The sequence below is a fragment of the Artemia sp. Qi Xiang Cuo genome, chromosome 20 (assembly GCF_049724085.1).
Source record: "Artemia sp. Qi Xiang Cuo chromosome 20, ASM4972408v1, whole genome shotgun sequence".
Lineage (NCBI taxonomy): Eukaryota > Metazoa > Arthropoda > Branchiopoda > Anostraca > Artemiidae > Artemia > Artemia sp. Qi Xiang Cuo.
In genome coordinates, this window is record NC_142813.1 from 29,477,947 (window position 1) to 29,497,434 (window position 19,488).

Below are 19,488 nucleotides of genomic sequence, written 5' to 3' on the forward strand. Positions count from 1 at the left end.
CAACAAAAATTATTCATAAGAATATGAAAACATAAAAATTAGTATAAACAATACATTGCTTTTTCATATAAACAATTTAATTCCCAGCACAAAAAAGAATTAAACTTACAAATCAATCTATATTCACTGATAAAACCATTGCCTGAACTACAAAATTGATATATGAACAGAACATGGGCAATTTTTAACCCCAATCCATAAGCTAAATTATATAACATGAGCATTGACATGTTAAAACGCAACTATTTTTACACCCGAGTTCAAGTAGCAAAAAATTAGCAAACAGACATTATTTGCATTAATATACATTTGTACGTTTGCTAGCGGATCCATAATTGTACATAAATAAAATTGTATGAATATATATATGGGAGTATGGGAGCTTAAGAAGGAGACTTTTCATGTCCTTACTTCCTTTTTTCTGAAACCCTGTCAGTATTAAACAAGAACACCATATTTTGATGATCAAATCCACTGTAGACAAAAATGACAACAGGGCTAAGAGCATTTATTTCCACTTTCATTCCTCACAGCATAACTACAAAGGTATTTGAACTGAAAGTTCAAGTTTGGCCACTAACTCCATTGGGTTCAGGCTGGAGTGACTAGGACCGCCTTTTTTTCGATGCGGATACATCTTCGTTTGAAAAAAAGGCCTTTAAGGACAAAAATATTCCCCGTAAGAGAACATGGTTATCACCTAGGGTTTAGGGGATAAACGAACACCTGATGAAGCCGGTGTTCAAAGAAAACTATTACTACAACCCCAATCATAAATTAAACGAAAATGTTTTCACATCGAAAATTAAAAACATCTTAAGACCATAGAAATTTTTTATCATAAATATGACTTGTAAGAGATCCAAAGTGTATCACAAAACATAGTATCAATAAAGACTCATACCGAATCTTTCTAGCTTCAAAGAAGCATAGGACTAGATATCAAATATGATGTCCGCTGCACCCCCCCCCCCGTCCTCCCTGTCAATTTTTACCATGTTCTCTTCTAAAATCCAATTTTCAATCATGGTTACTGAATCGTTTTTCGAAAAAAAGAAACCAATGGTTTACTTTATGAAAGTACCTTTCCTTAGTTATATATTAATATGCCATATTTCTTTTTATTTTAAGACCAAAATGTATTCTATCCTTAACAAAAAAATGTACCAGAGCATGCCGAACATTGTTTCAACATCGAAATTACTCACTTAAAAGCGAATACAGAAGTTCCTACACAGTACTATTATCCGATAAAGACCAACAGTCTTCTAAAATAATATGACAAAACATAGGATATTATATGCACTGGAACCGTCCAAATTACTTGGACATTAAAATTTACAACTTTTTTTCCAAGTCAAATCCTTATGTTACAAAAAGCTAGTCAGCGGGAAAAGACGCAATTAAATTACTATTTTATCATTAAAAAAACAAGTGATACAGTTTCCAAATTCCAATCTGACAAATTTCAGACAGCAAATTCAAGTCAATATATGGAGCTTTTTTATTACGAATAAAAATATTGTTATTCCTGATCTCTCAAAGATCTTCAAGATATTAGAAACACAAGCAAATAATCATGGTTGCAGCTGTAGCTGCAATCTTTTAAAGAACGAACAAATCCCCATAGTGATCGAAATTAAAATAAAAACGGATTTTAGAAGGAACTGTCAAGTGACAAATATTCATTTTTTAAGGAAAGGCTCACTTGAACGGAAATGAAAAGATATAGTGACTGTTTCAACTAACGAAAGAAAATTTCACCCCATGAAAGTGCTGCTTTCTGACACAAAACATCAATTTTTGCCAAAATATTGGTGAAAAAGCCTGATGGTATAAATTCTCAAATAACAAATCGACTTGTAATGGCAGATAATCTTTCAGTGAAGGATCACAGGACCACCACCCCCAATTCCCGGGTATTCACACGTCTGATACCCCATGAGCGGGCAAGATTTTTCTGTTTTTTTTTTTTTTTAACAGGGCGATCGTATCAACCCAAAATTCGCAGATTTTCATGATTGAGTTCATTTGAAGGAAAATTATATATTCGAGGGCTTTTTCAAAGTTACGGGACAGATCGCACCACAACCCGGTGTTTTTTCTGTCAGAAAAACTACAGTTTCTGTCCAAATAATCAAAAAGGTTAGATGGTGAAAATTCAGAGATATCCAGTGCATTTGTCACAATCAAAATGCTTAACTAGGAGCCTACTATTCACGATCTGCAAAACGTCTGTTCCGCCACCACACCGATAATAGAGGCTTCTTGTGGTTGAAACCATTGATGAAATATGATCTACAAAAATAAAGTGTGTACCCTCCTGGTGCTGATTTTTTATTTTTTATTTTCAAAATCAGGGACAAGAACCTTTCGAAAAACAACAATAATACTACAAAACAAAGCAATAATGAGTACAACAGCAAGACTTACTGCAAATAGAGCTTGCTTTGAAGCATACGTCACTTCCGGCATCATGTTGTAAATTGGGCGCTTCCCAAGATTTTCAAGACAATTTCTTAGACTTTGTTCCGACCCAACAGTAACCATACAAAATCCTTTTGACTGCCCATTGGCGCGATTTTCGTAGAACTTAACCTCTATAAAATCAGCAATCCCCAACTGTTTTACAGCATTAACAATGTCTTGATCAGTTGTCCACTAGATTATCAAAACACAAAATTAGACTATAAGCCTAAAATATCTATTAACTGCTAAAAATTAAAAATACTGTGTTAAAAAGAAATTAAAAACTATTTAAGTGAGCCCGGACTTACCTGCAAGAAACGACGAGTTCCTCCATTAAAGTGTTCTAAGGGATTCTCCCTAGAAAAATATGGACCTAAAAAGTGACTCCTTGAGGCCTTTAGTCTAGGGCTGCTGCCATCAGTTATTTATCATTAGTTCTAGGGGATTATTTTTTGCTCGGAAATTTGTCGTAATTTTAACATTCTTTTTTGGTATCTTGTTAGACTTCCTGTAAATTACTGATATCACTTCCTGTTTAAATTACTGCAAAAAGATATCAAATACGATTCTTCAAGAATAAAGTAGCTCGACCCCACTCAGCGTATATACATTACGAAAGCGGCTATGGTGGGTTGGGCACTTCTATGGCTGAATATTAATTTTTCATTTGCATGTAAACTAAGTGCCAGACTACATTGAATTAAAATTGAGCCCAGTGGACATTGTCTGTCACGCGACAACCCAAAATCAATCTAATCTTTCATCCCTTAATTCTATGACTATCTACTTTAGTTCTGCCCTAGGAATGACATATGGACGGATGATAGATAGACTTATCTATCAACAAATGAAATGACATCATTTTTATACAATCCTAAAATTGGATCCCAGATTTGCCTCTCAATCACTCAGACTATCTGTCTTGGCTTTATCTACAATTAACCATGTCTTGATGCCTGCAAAATACTTTATTTTAAATCAATATTTTGGTTAAAATCAAGTATTTTGCAGGCATCAAGACATGGCTAATTGAATTAAAATCAAGTATTTTGCAGTAGGCATCAAGACATGGCTAATTGTAGAAATGAGTGATTGAGAGGCAAATCTGGGATAAGCCTTTTTTAGGATTGTATAAAAATGATGTCATTGAATTGAAAATCAAGTCTTTTGCAGTAGGTATCAACCCATGGCTAATTGTTGAAAAAGCCAAGACAGATAGTCCGAGTGACTGAGAGGCAAATCTGGGATAAACTCTTTTTAGGATTGTATAAAAATGATGTCATTTCATTTGTTGATAGATAAATCTATCTGTCATCCATCCATAGGTCATTTTTAGGGCAGAACTAAGATAGATACTCATAGAAGGATTGACATTGGATTGATTTTGGGTTGTCGCGTGATGGACAATGTCCACTGGACTTGTATGCGAAATCTGGGACTGAATTTGCTTGGACTAGCAGGCGGCAAAAAAGTGAAACCTAAGCCTAATAGACTTGACCACTTGTGGTCTAAAGGTGGAATACCGTGTTATAAATATTGACATATGACAAACAAGTCCCCTGGAATTGCAGGCACACGGTGAAACATTTAGTTTCCCAAGTGTTTGGTCAAATGGAACGGGTAAACTGCGGAAGTAATCATGACTCTCTTATTGGACAAATAATTGTGTGTTAGCTTTTGGAAAGGCACACCTGCCTAGAGTCAGGCAGGATGACCAAGAATTTAAAATTGACATAGGACCGTTAGATTGCCTGGAATAACAGGCAAACAAGGCACGCCCGCCTATGGTCTTAGGCAGGTTGACCAAGAATTTAGAATTGACACAGGGCCGTTAATTTACTTGGAATAACAGTTCTTCCGACGGGGCGTTCTTATCATTTTTCAGATGTATAAATTCAAAGTAGAATTTATTCAATATGAAATTAATTTAAATCATATTCAATATAGATTTCTACAGATACTTTATTTATGTACTTTTCTTCAATTTCGCTGTCGCGAAACAGTTGCTTCCCGAAACAAATTCTTATTCTTCTAGAGTGTGATAAGCTGTGCAGACAATGCCTATGGCTAAGCAACACATCGTCTGATGTTAAACATATTAATTCTTTCCATTTTACCAGATGCCATTTTATTTGAGTTGTAATTCGATACTTACTTTTGAATAGAAACATTGAATAGATTAAACAGTTCCGGGGAAAACTAGCAGAAAAGTCAAAGAAAAAAACAATTTCAACTTTTGTTATATTTTTCTACTCTGGCTTTATGTTTGAATATATTATAAATGATTATAATACAATAAGAATTATACATAGAGAACCTGTTTTATTCTAAACAGTATTGTATATATTTATAACAAATTGTCTAGTATATCTAACAGTTAATGAAAAAGAAGCATTTTTATCCACCACCACCCATCAAACCAAATACCAATAAATGTAATTGATAACAAAGGATGTTTATTTATAGCAATTATAACAAACTAAATTCAATAAAGAATGTATTAACCCTACAATGAACCTAAATTATAAATTACCTCTTGTGAATCTTCAGTGCTCAGGCATCCATATGAGTAGTCTCCAATCAGAATTTCACACAGTTTATAAATAACAATAAATACAACCCCATACAGGCTTCATCACAACATAATTTAGCTAATGTACATAAACAAAACATTAAAATAAAAGAAATTACACCAACACAACTCTAGCTAATAATCAGTATTCTTTGTAACCAAACAAACATTGTTGGTAAAAAAAAGCATGGTTAAAATATTCAAAAAAATAGTACAGAATGTCGAAATGGCTAGACTGGGCAAAAAACCAATAACACTAGTTACTGGGCAAAATCCCTGATTTTTCTTTAATAATAGAAAATTCTGATACAAATTATCTGATAGACCCTTGAAAAAAAACTAACAGTTTAAATGACCCGACTAAACTAACTTATAATTCCATAGTTGACAGTTAACAAATAACAATTTATCAACAATAATAATAAAATAACATAAACATAGATGAGTTAAAAAAATGAACACTTTTTAGAATACAAGAGCCTTGTGATTTGTTAGAACTTTAACTTACATTTCATTCTGCCTTATTACATACAATATCTTATAAGATTCTTTGACAAATACAATAGCTCTAGGTAGGTCAAAATTACTGGTACAGTAATCTTTCTTTAAAGTTGAACTGTATGACAATAAGGCACTAAAATCTAAATGTTAAGTTAGTACAACCTAGAGAAGATCTGAAACTAGGTAGTGTTAAGCATAAATAATGTAAAAAAAAAAGACAACTTCAAACAGTCTATACCAAAAAATCAAGATTCATGTCACTGGTATCAATTAAAAGCTTTATATTACATTTGTAAATTAAAAATAAAAGCTTGGAATACTAATAAATAAACGAACAAATTAATTAACAAAATGAACTTATTAATGATATCAAATAGATATATGTTTTTGGAAGGTATTTAGCAAACCAATGCTGAACTATCAAGAACTCATGAACTCTAGTTTTTCAAGCAACTTCCTAATTTTCCATATTCACTTGTTTTGTTTTCGTCTTTCTTTTCCTTTGCCTCCTCCACATCCAAAATCAGAAATAATTCAATTTATTGACTTGTCTGTACAATTTTCCTATTTCTGTACATATCCTGTACAATTTCTGTACATATCTGGTCATGCCACTTCCTTGGTTTTGAAAATGGCATGTTTTAACAAGAAATTAAGCAATTTCAGGAAACATTACGTACCAATTACCCCACGAATGATTTTGATACTGTCCAATTATACCAGGGCCTAAACGAATTGAAATAAATATGTAGTTTCAAAATCTGTTGATAGTACAATGCCTACAGGTGATAATTACCAAGTTTAGAATTTATCCCTGGCACAGCTATTTGCTTACAAAACATGTTATGACCAATTTCTAGGTTTCAATGTTCTTAACTGTATTCGTTTTCTTCTGCTGCTCCTCACATTGCCTTTCAAAAGAAACATTTAAACTTATTTTAATCAACAAGAGAAGAAAAGAGGGAACAAATTACCATTTTAGAGCTCGCGCCTTTAGATAAGGGGCTGTCACTTGAAAATATCAAAGTTAATGCAGCCTCTCTGGAAGTACGAACAGGGTAGGAAAGAACAGGTTTAATTTCTTTGCTAACAATAAAAAGGAAATTCTGTAAATATTACATTTGCATGAACCTGGCAGAATAATGAATGGAAATTTTCAGTTTATTAGCATGCAATTGGCATCAGAACCAGAAGAACAAAATTACAATACAACATTTAAATAAACTAAGTAACTAAACATACAGCAAGAACAAAAATAGAACCATCTAATGAAAGTCAAAACACCTTAGATAACTCAAAGAGGAAAATACTTCCAGACACTGGATTTAATTATTTTGAATATAAAATGTGTACCATCACCCCCATCTCTATCCATTTCCCAAGATTGGCGAAAGACACAGAATTTTTGCAACTTTGCCAAACACCTGTATATATGTTTACACATATATATATATAGGGTTAATCATCAGGTTGATAAAATTGCAAAAAATGCTATAAATAATAATCAGTCAATTGTAAGACCAATTTCGATCAAAGATACGATCTATGAGAGAGTATCTAATATTTTGTTTCGTCAGGATAACTCTACCTCTTATCCCTTACCAAACTTGTGTTTTTCTAAAATTTATCACAGAATTAGTTCTGGAACAAATGGACTAAACTTTCTTGCATTCTCATATCAGTTTCCTGATTCAAGTGGTTCAGTTCCCCTGTCCCCTTTTTGCAGGTATTGTATTATGAATAATGAAACAATTGACCACTGCCTATTTGAATGTAGTAAACTGACGTCTTCACATACCTTGCATTGTAAACTGTTAAAGTACTTCAACCACCACAAAATCTCAAAATCTGCAAATAGACTAGGCAACTATTCCTGCACACAGCACTGAAATAGATATTTATCATCTTATATTTGAACTCCTTGAGTCGAAAGATCTACTGAAAGATATTTGAGAATATCTAATAAATAAGAGACAACCAAGCCAGTAACTCTGTAGTCCACACAGTGAAGCAAAAGGAAAAGGGCTAAATAGTATCAACTGAAAAGCCCGCCTGCTGTGAAATAGAAGAAGAAAGTTTACACAAAATCAGAAAAATCATTTAGTTTATCTTATAACATAAGATCAAAGCCCACTTCACAACATATATGAAACCCAAGGGCATGGAGTGTAAAAATTCTTCTTCTGAAATTGTAATATTCAGTTTTTTTCACATTATTTTGGCCCAGGACAGAATATTGTGAAATTTGAATGTTCTAGGTTTAGGTAAGGGTCTTCTAGTAAAACTAGGTTTAAAAGTCACACTAAAAACTAGAGCGTAAGGATTTGATTTTTGTTTTTCAAATAGTGAAGACAATTTTACCTAAGGTAACACAGGTTATTGCTTTTACAAAATCAAAAAAATTATAAGCTAATAAAACACAGACACAATAAAAATAACAATAATAATATTGCAAGTGCTTGCCTCCACACATAAAACAAACACAATAAAACATAATTAGATAGATAACTTTCTCTGAGAAAATAATATCTTGTGCATAATTATGTTAAGGTTAACAGCCTTCTTTCAGTGTTAGAGCAATCAGCCTGAAAAAACATATATAGGATTTAAGCTGTATATTAAACATTAATTTCCAGGATATTCAAATATTTTCCCCACCCCTAGCTTCAAGAAAACCCAGTTAATCATTACTGATGGTCTGGAATAGCTATAAATAAGCTGAAGACAATTATTACTCATACAGTCAAAATCAAACCTGTAGTCATATCTGCACACAAGCCAAGTCAGGCCCCCCCCCCCCAAAAAAAAAAATTGGTCTAATATATTTAGCCTAACTTTCAAAGTACCACAGTCATCCATCATCTTATATGTGCATTAGTCTTAAATCTATAGAAAGCCTTGTTGAAATTTTATATAAATTAAAAACTAGCTAATAAAGTGTCTTTAAAAATATAAATAAGCAATCCTCAAAATGTGGGCATAAAATTTCAATTTTTGAATAATTTCTTCTCCTTTTTTTTTATCTGTGTGCATATACGACAGGTTGGTTGTATTATCAAATTTAGACAAAAATTAGACTCTCAAAATTTAGACATGAGTTTAGTCAACAAAAGTATTTAAATTCTATACAGTTTGTCAATATCCTAAGTGTTGTGTGTTATTAACACTTACACAATATTTTCATACACTCAGGTGTTAACCTTAAACTTTTCCCAGTATCACTAAACCGAGAAGCATCATTTTGCAAAAGCCTTGACCAATGGTAATTTCTTAGATCCAAACATTAATTTTTATTAAATTGATTCTCTTTTAGCTCAAAAATTTTGGATAATTTCATCAAGAGAATTTCACATAACTTAAACTTTGCAATGTCACATATTTTGGTATTTTTTCTTTTAAATATACCATCAGCATTGCCTTATATCTGCATCAACTAATGATGCTTCGAAAATTAATTTTTCTCTGCTTCAAGAGCCAAAGTAGGCTCTGTTGCTGAATTCTTATGATGGTTCCCTTACCCAGGTCAAGTTCCCAACATACAGCTGGTACCTCTTTCCACCCTGGCTATGACCATAACCACCTTCAAACTTTTCTTCACTTCTTCCATCCTGTTTCACATGTTTCCCTTTAAGTCCATTTTTGTCTGCACCAGATGTTATAACATCATTATAAAGATCCACAGCATCAGTTTCCTAAAAGTGTAAAGTAGAAAATCAACAACTAGGAAAATAACTATTAAACATTATGTCCCAACATCTTGAAAAAAGGAGGAATTTGGGGAGGAGGCTGCTTTGTCTACATCCCAAACCTAGGTCAATATTCCTCAGCCTTTGCCAAATATCCATAAAAGTGCAGCAAAAAGGAGGCAAAAGTGAAAAAAGGAGGAATTTGGGGAGGAGGCTGCTTTGTCTACATCCCAAACCTAGGTCAATATTCCTCAGCCTTTGCCAAATATCCATAAAAGTGCAGCAAAAAGGAGGCAAAAGTGAAAAAAGGAGGAATTTGGGGAGGAGGCTGCTTTGTCTACATCCCAAACCTAGGTCAATATTCCTCAGCCTTTGCCAAATATCCATAAAAGCGCAGCAAAAGCTTAGCTTACATAATCCACACAATATCATTGATATAGGACACTGGGATGCATCTCCAATGAATTGTCTTGAATTAGACAACAATTATACTTAGTCAGTACAACAAAAGCCATCTTATAACTTATTAAATACAAGATTGTACCCAGATTTGGTTCAACAAAATTGCTGGATCATACAATCTCAGCCCTTTCACCTACAAGCTTCATAAATATACATACTACAGCTCTTTTGACTCAATATGTTCAAGAACCAGTCATAAGCTTTTCTTGAATGACCAGGCAACTCTGTCCCAAATGAAAACATATACTCACAGGTTTCCCCTGGGAGATCTGATTCCCATCAATTCTTTTTTGCAAGGGAACTACAATAATGTTACAACAAACTCTAAAACCTGCTAAAAATGTTGCATTTTCAAAGAAAAAAAACTTTGAGTGGGTGAGTTTTGTATTGGATGGTGAGTGAGTAGTTTGAAAAAAAAAACATTTCTATGACCAAGCAGCAATAATTTTAGAAAAGTATATATAATTAAAGTGTGATATGTCCTGTATTTCCATATCTTAAGCACTTATTTTAGAGCAAGTAAAACTGACAAACTAAACCTGTGTGGCAAAGGGTCTAAGATCTTTGAAAAATCAGGATTAAGGAATTTAATGACATTTATTTGGCTACACATGAAATAAGAAAATGTCTTGTATAAAACCTGGAGCCAAACCCACCATACATGACAGGATCAATGAAATTAAGATGCTTTGAAATATCTCCTGCATATTACCTTATATATATATGCTTAAAAGATGTACAAAAATCCAGAAAATCTTGTTTCCTATATACTTGAATGGCATAGAACAATGATTTTTGGCACTAAGTACCACAAAACTTGGTGAACTACCATTTTTTTGTTGTTGCTTACACATATTTGATAGGAAATGTGAATAATCTCAAAAGCTATATTATGCTGGAAATCAGTAATTTTGAATTTTATGTTATGTTTTTCTACTTCTACCTTGGATTTTTCTTCTATCATTTCATTTGTTTGAGCAAATAAGATGGATTCTGAGCATTAAGTTGCTTCTTAGCATTAGCGTATGTGTATGATTGTGTGACCAAATTTAAGAGTCAACTGATTCTCTTATCTGTATTGTTGGAGTCCCTTAATCAGATTCCTTGAGCCTCCTCTCTCCCTACCACAATCTTACAAGTATAGACATGTCACATCTCTTCAGCTTATGATTGCTCAGGGAGTACAATTTTAGGGCCCAAAGTAGGGCACTAGGACTTGTTAATATATTCTCATTACAGCTTATTTGACCTGTTATTTATACAGCTGTGCATTTACACAGCCTGTAGAGCTTATGACCTTTTATATAGGGATCCACAAAATAAAAGCATATTAAGCAGATATATCACTAAAGCTAGCATTAAAAATTTGCAACAAACTCTAAAGGCTGTCAAATGTAAATAAGAGGCTATATTTGCAATACAGGAGTCCAAAAGTAGAACACAGAAAGTGAAAAATTAAAAAAAAAAAAAAAATTAAATAAAAAAATTGACAGTTGGGACTCTGGTGTAAGGGGTAATTTAGAATGCTAGGATTCATGTAGCCCAATGGAAAATGATTGGAAACAGCACAAATAGTCCATTAAAACACAAGTCCTTTGGTTAGATTTGAACAGAATGGTGGGCATGTTGTAAGTTCCATAAATCCGGCATGCAACAATTTTTAATCTAGTAGATCAAAAGGCTCAAAGTGGGGCCATCCCCCCAGCTTTAAACAGACGTGATGCTTTTAACTTATGCTCATTTGGGGAATAACTACTAAAAACATATAATAAAATTTTAGTCTTTAAAGTTGTTGCTAGATATTTTCCAGAGAAATTGCCTACAGATCATTCGGGGTACCTAGCTGCCTGACCATATTTCAAACAGTAGGTTGTATGAAAAGTGTGGTTCAATCCTGCTTTCTAAGGTTATAATGAGAGAAAAATTGAGATGGCTAGGGCACATTCTGTGGACAAAGGATAATAGATTTCCAAAGATTGTCCTTTTTGGCAAACTGTCTAGGGCTAAATGGAGAGAAGGTTGTCTACAGTTGGGGTGGGAGGATGTCATAAAGAAAGATTTAAAGGAATGGAGACTTCCTGGGAGGGTGTAAAGAAGGAGACTTTGAACAGATTCAGATGGAGGAGTGTGGATAGCTGTGTTGGCCTCAGGCAGCTTGGTGTTGCAGTGAGTTGTTAGCAGTAACAGTATTAAGATTACAACATGACTGTGTTAGGTCAAAACTTATTAACTCCATATTTGACAGATAATATTTGCTTTCTACCAAAGTTGGTTTCAAAGAAATTTATATTGATCATTGTAACATTAGAGACATTAAATTCAACTACCACACACAAGCTGGGTACTTATCAGTTATATAATAAACACTTGAGAAGTGGAGTTTGGTTAATGCTAATGAAATAAAACAAAATATGATGAAAATACAGTAGTTAAACAAACTCGGGCTATATATTTGCACATTAGGAGGGGAGGGGGGGTAAAGCATAGCATATATTAAATATGTAGCCTAACCAAATCAAAATACCAACTAAATACTTAAATAAAATATAGCTATAATTTATTTTCCAAATTTATTTTGCATCATTGGCAATCAAAATTCTAAAGTGCTTATTATATAACCAAGAAGTACCCAAGCTGTTGTAGCAAGAGCAAACCAAGTTCTTTGTATAATCAAATGCAGAGTCACACACAGATCCCCTTTTATGGTAACTGAACTCTACAAGAGCCTGGTGAGGTCAAGATTAGAGCTTGGAATGTGTGTTGCTATGTTGACTATTAAAATAGACCAGACGATCCTCAAATCTGTCCAGATATGGATGACAAAATGCATAAATGGGCTCAAAAACAATGAGTATGTATGCTGACTTCAAAGCCTCAAGCTAATAACTCTGACATACTATTGATGAAACAATGACATGATAATGACCTACAAGTTACTCAATTCTGATGACAGACTTATTCCAGCTTGCCCAGTCGTCAAAAACCAGATGTCATTCAGTGAAGCTGTTCTGCAAGCCTGCAAACACAAAGAAAAGGAACCATTTCTTCTGCAACCCCATCATAAGACTCTGGAATGGTCCAAGTAAGACAGCTGTGATTTCACCAACCATTCACAGCTTCAAAGCCAATCTTGTCAAGGAGTAGGTGACTAAACTGTGGCTCATGTAATGGGATGCAGCAGATGTCCTGCAGCATTATCATCACTAGACTTCTCAATATTGCTAGAAAGTGCAATTTAAGGTAATTGTGATAGTGACATAATATTTTTTTTACAATGTCAATATATTTTCATGGATTCTTTGCTGCATATTGGGTTTTAAAAGAACATTGGTTAAACTCTCAAAGTTATAAAAATAAACCCAAATCATTTGTTTATTTGCTCAGATCTCATTGTTTGTTTCTAGTTTTAAGTTGACTATTAGTGATGGCTTTGTAACTTAAAATTGATTTTGTTAATGTAAATTTATTTAAAACATGCCACCAAGCAAGAGAGGTCCCCCCACCTCAAGAGAAATTCTTAATAAGCATATTTTCTAAAGCAACAAACTCTTCATGGAAAACTTACTGATGTAGTGAAAGGGTCACTAGAATTACAAGGTCTTGTCAACTGCACAATTATCCAGATCCTCTGGACAACAAAATCATTAAAAACAGAAATAATTAATATGATTATATTTACTTATTTAATCAGTGTCTCATGTCCAGAATTAGAATTATGCCCAAACAGCATAGAGGGGAACAATTTCACTTTGGAAAAGGGAGATTGCCTCAGGTGCCCTATTTGTGGCCAAAATGTATATCACTATGGTAACCTACATTAGGCAGCTACAAGGCAGCAAAACCATCTTTGTCTCTTTTAGGACCAAAGATGTTGCCTTTTTTGGGACAAAAATGTTACCATTACTATGATCCATTGGGACCTGTGCAGCCTGTCCTATTCTGTCAATTAACTTGACAATGCAACTAGGACTGGGTAAATAATCACATTATAGTAAAATTTTAAGTAAGAATGTTGTAAAATAGAAATGTGTATTAGAAAATACAACAGATATCATCACTAAGCCATATAAACAAAAAGGAGTAAATTTTTGACACCCCTTTACAAAAATTTTTATATATTACAGCTGACACCAGAAATTAGTAATGTAATTCAAACAACATATCACATAACAACTTCAGTGAATAGATGCAAGGCTTCTAATCAGAATAAACAGAGGAAATGATTCTGGTTACCTTCTGACCTTAGATAAGCTTGAATTCAACTTAACTAGACTTTAAGAACCATATTGCAAATAGGGTATCACATATTGAAAATTCATTACAATCAGTTTGCTCTAGCTCAACAGTTCAGAACCTAGTGGTATCCTCAGTGTCCTCTAAGTTGTCTCAACTTCTGTCAGCCCAATTATCTGAATCTGATGTTTGTTATATAGCACGTTCAGAGCGCCAGCGTTTTGAAAGACGTCTTAATATTGTTGCTTATGGTATCCCTCCCCCCTAGTCTGATGATGCAGTTTTCTTTTACAATTACCTCTTACGCAATTATGGAGTTGACATTGGTGCCCCCCATTCCAAGTAAAAAGACTTTCTAATAGCCATCAACTATCTGGTAGCCGCCCCCCTGCTCTTCTCTTCTCTGTACCATCAACTGAATTTAGAAAGCAAATTATATGGAAATCCTTTGAAACAGAAGGATCAATTAGTTTTTATGAACATAGGCCTAAGGAAGGTTGCATAAAGCACACTGCTCTAGTTGAGGAGCTGAAATGCAGAAAAGCTAAGGGAGAAGCAGACTTGATAATCCGTAATGGTGCCATCATTCAAAAACACTTGCCAGTTGGAATGATCCCCCAGACTGCTCCAATATGCCTCTAATGTATGTGCCTCCTCCTAACTTTAATAATTCCTTAAATGTTTATGGACTTGCATCACATAATTCTGTCTCTCAATGGTCTAATAGTGAACACAATAATAAAAGTTTGCTTTCTGATACTGACACTTCTCTTGTTTCTTCAACAAAAACTTGTTTAACAGTGGTTTCTTCCGTGTCGTTTCATAGTGTTGCATCCAATAACCCGACCAGTCCTTTAGTTCCTGCATCGTCGCTGATTCCTACCTCTCAGAAGATGAGATTCCTTAGCTTCAATGTTGATATCCTCCCTAATAAGCTTCCTGAAATTTTCTTTAGTATAATCTGAAAGAATAGATGTTGCTGCTATTACTGAAGTTTCACCAAAAAATACCTTGTCAGTTTTAACTCCTGATGAAACCAAAATTGATGATTACCAACTGTTTTCTAATCTGAATTCCCCTCTCTGCCACCAAGGAGTGTGCCTTTATATAAGAGATGGACTAAATGTTAGTCTAATTCAACTCAATTCTCTGAATACTGATGGAATTGAGTGTGTATGGATTAAATTACACAATCAAAGAACTTCAATTGTTGTGGCTGTTCTTTATAGAAGCCCCAGTGCTCCATGTGTTATGGAATTGAAATCAAATTTGGCGGCCATGTTGTCTCATATGATGACCAATTTTGCCAGCTATGATCTTGTCCTTATGGGGAACTTTAATCTTCCTGAAATCCAATGGATTGAAGGTTCTGGTTTTTGTAATAGAGATTCTCCTTTTTTGTCTGCCCTCTCTGATAATTCCCTCTGTCAAACAATTTCACAACCAATTCGTTACAGGGAAGGTCAAGTCTCCAACATTCTTGATCTGGTTATACTCAGTAACCCTGACCTTCTTATTAAGAATGTTATAACCACACCTGTTGATAACAGTGACCATGTTGTAATTATTTCAGAGTTATGTCTACCTACCTTTCAGCCTTTCTCTAAGCAACAAATGTATGTTAACTACAAAATAGTCTCTGAAAAACTTGCCAAAGTCAACTGGAAAAAGCTTATTACTGATGATATTGAGGATAGTTGGTCAAATGTAAAAATAGAAGTTCTAAATGTTGAAGTCATCCACCAGAACTTTTTAGGTAAAGCAGGCAAAGAGTTTACCCTTTTTTATTACTAAACCTAGTAAGCTAATCAATAGGAAACACAGAGCATGGAACCATTATAGAAAAAATAAGAGCACCAAAAATTATCTAGTCTTCAAATCCTTTCGTAATCAAACAACAAACCAAATACAGGAAATGATGAGAAGGTTTGAGGAAAAACTGGCAGAGGACGTTGAGGATAACCCTGAATCTTTCAGGCGTTATGCCACTCGAAAATTTTGCAGCAGACGCACAATCCTGGATATCCTGCATGATAGTAAATCAGTTGCTGATCCTGAACTGAAAGTTGAAATTTTCAATCAATATTTCTCTTTTGTTTTTTAGTCCAACCCCAGTATTGTATATCCTACACCTCCCTTATGTAATGTATCATATAATATTGGAAACAATTTTGATTACATATATTTTGGTTCTAAAGGAACTGACATCCCTCGAGCTGAATAAATCTTCTGGCCCCGATACCATTCACTCATATATCCTTCACTAATGCCGTATAGTTATGTGCCAACGTCTTTCCCTGCTGTTCAAATTATCATTAAATCTTTCTAGACTACCTCAGAATTGGAAAACTGCACATATTATTCCTATTTTTAAAAAAGGTAGAAAGGACCTTGCTAAAAATTACCAATCTATCAGCATGACATCAGCAGTTGTTAAGGTTCTTGAAAGAATAATTAATTATGCAGTTATTAGACATCTTGAAGCAAATAATCTCTTGCACAGCTCACAACATGGCTTTTGTTCTGGAAGATCTGTTTCCTGCTGACATAATTCTGCTTGACTTTTCAAAAGCTTTTGACAAAGTGTGTCACAATCGACTTGCAATTAAATTGCATGCAGTTAAGCTTGAAGAGAAATCCCTGCTTTGGATCCTTGATTTTCTTTATTTGCGAAACCAATGTGTTCAGTTGTTTGATGACTCTGGAGATTGTATTCTTTCTTCCTCAATGTGTGTTCTGAGTGGAGTTCCTCAGGGAAGTGTCTTGGGTCCTACTTTATTTAATGTATTCATCAATGATGCTCCTTCCATTATCAGTAGTAATTCAACTCTTTATGCAGATGACCTGAAGCTTCTTGGATCAGACTTGTTCTGTGAAGATTATGCCTTGCTATAAAACAATTTTCAACTGCTGGGTCACTGAGCTCAGGCCTGGCTTCTTGAATTCAATGGTGCCAAGTGCCATATCATTCACTTGGGCAAACAGAATCCAATCTGCTCTTATTTTTTCTTAGGCCACCCACTCTCCTCTGTTAATAATGAGCAAGATCTTGGTGTCACTATTGACAACAAATTAAAATGCAGCACACATGCTAAGAGATCTGCTGCTGGGGCTAGTTCAACCTTGGGTTTGATTAACCATACCATCTCCACTTGTTCCTCTAAAGTCATCAGTCTTCTTTATAAGGGTCTGTGCATCCTAAGCTTGAAGTTGGAATGTCACTTGCCTCTGCATATTTTAAAAAAGATATGAAAGTTCTTGAAGATGTCCAGAGACATGCCACTAAAGTGATATCTGGCATGCAAGAGCTATCCTATCCTGTAAGACTATCAATGTTGAATCCCTCTGCACTTGTATGCAAAAGAAATGAAATGAATAACATTTCAGCCATCAAGTAGCTGAAGGTTAATATTCTCCCAGTATTATTTCCTGTCGGTAAGAACAACTGAAGGACCAGAAGTCATCAACTGAAACTTTCGAAGCAGTCTACAAGACCTAGAGTCCGTACTCAATTCTGCTCAACACGTATTGTCAACAATTGGAACAAATTATCTAATGAAACTGTTGCTGCTGAATCCGTTGATGTTTTAAAACAAGGGCTAGATGCTGAGTGGTCCTCCAAGAATGTACATTCAATTTGGATGTTATCAAAGAAGAAGCAGCACCTGGTCACCAGTGATTCTTGCATACAATTAATCATCATTCCAGAGCTCTACAAGGAGAAATCCTTAGATTGCTCCTAGCTGCAATTTAAGGTAAGAACCAACAAAACCCTAGTTACTTCAGTTGAATCTTTATAGATTACTAGGTGAGATTACCTGTCTTCAGTTGATGCATTTAAGATTACCTTAACCATCTTTAGAAAAAAAAATTAGCAAAGTTTTTTGTGCAAATTTGAGGTACCTGGTAGAAGTTTCAAAAAAAGTAAGCTTCTGCATACTTTACAGTCAATTTAACACAACAACCTAGCTTGGCTACAGGGAAGTTCAGTCAAATTTATCTGTCACTACACTTGGACTGAAACCCATGTAATTTGGATTTTCTTGCACAGGCTTTTATTTACCAAAAATAGGGAAATTTTCACTAAAATTCACAAGGTAATCAAAACCAATGTGAATTTACCATTGCACCTAGACTACTAGTAGATTACCACTTTGCTAGCAATTTCAGCACCTAAGCCTAAACTATGCCTTGGGAGTATCAGCAACTTTTTAGCAGTTGACTGCATCTAAGGAAACATGACTAATAAAATAATGGTATTATTAATTCCTTGTTTTGTGCTCCTTCCAAATATCATGGTTGCTTTTCCAACAACACTCCTCCCTCCCCCTCCTGATGGTCCCTTTTATGGCCCAAAATATTGCTTCTTGATTCTTTTTTTTTCTCATGATGAATCATGTCTCCACTCTAAGCTGTTTAATGTGTTCTTGACCTGGTGAAATCCAGTTTTGCCTGAATGATCATAATAAAATGGTTCAATATAACTACCATTTAAAAATGACTATAAAATGTGGATAACAATGCAAGGAAACAAGGTAATCTTGTTACAGTAACATGCTGCATAGTATAAAGGGTAAAATTCTTTATTAAGGTCTTCCTAGCCTACCACATTGAGGCTTAGACATATGCCTGTGAGTCTCTAACTCAAGTACTTTCCAAGATAGCCAAAACCCCTTACCTAGAATTTTATAAAAATCTCTACCTCCAACACCAAATCCCACCAAAGCACACTGACATATTATAAACTTGTGGCCAATTGTTATAAAGATGAAGTTCTGATAAACAAATTTACAGAGAACCCAAGGAGAGTGGGTAAATTTAGGGCTGTTTATATTACTAACCTGTGAATAATGTGAATATACTACTCAATGCCTTTTTTGTGCTCTTTCCAAGTATAATAATTGCTTTACTTGGAAATTCAATTCTAAGCCTTTTAAAGACCCTCAAAGATGAGTATCTGTTAGTATCACTCTTGTTTACCTGTAAAGTGAATTGACTGTGACAAAACTAAGAACCAGAAAAGACTTGGGAAACATACAATGTCATCAATTTTTAACTTGAGGGGATAAATTTGCAGTGTACAACATAATTTAGCTAGGATAAAATGAATACATCACTTGATGCTTTTTTTATGCTCTTTCACAGTTCAACAGTCATCCCTTGGGTAAATTTGTTTTTGAGCCATTAATGGGGCCCCAAAAGGTAAAGCAGTCCATATCTGCAAAAAGTTTCAAAACATGTTAAAAATACTGCTAGTGAGAAAAAATTACTATTTCCAGCTGATCTAGGAATGACAATTACTATTTTTCTTAGTCTTAAAAGGGTAAAAAACCAATATCAAATTAAGTAAAATTATGTAAGACTAAAACCCTCACATTTTGTTATCAAAGAGGAATTGAGAAGAATTGTATATATCAGAGAGAAGCTAATAATCTAAGCTATTGCCTACATTAATATGGTTTTTATTAAAGCTATTTAAGATCAAACACTTCAAATTATTAATTAACCTTGGGTTTGATTAAGCATACCATTTCCACTTGTTCTTCTAAAGTCTCGTTCATCAGT

The 19,488-nt window shown here is 34.2% G+C and overlaps 1 protein-coding gene across 2 annotated transcripts in view; it reads right to left on the reverse strand.

The window, feature by feature from the left end:
• The window catches only part of Cpsf6 (cleavage and polyadenylation specificity factor subunit 6), an 89,885-nt gene that overhangs the window by 39,243 nt on the left and 31,154 nt on the right, over positions 1-19,488 (reverse strand). For both annotated transcript variants that reach the window (XM_089106321.1, XM_089106320.1), the window contains exons 2-3: positions 9,061-9,234; positions 2,434-2,661 (exon numbers count right to left, since the gene is read on the reverse strand). In XM_089106321.1, coding sequence (XP_088962447.1) covers positions 2,434-2,661; positions 9,061-9,234 — 402 coding nt within the window. The remainder of the gene's footprint in view (positions 1-2,433; positions 2,662-9,060; positions 9,235-19,488) is intronic.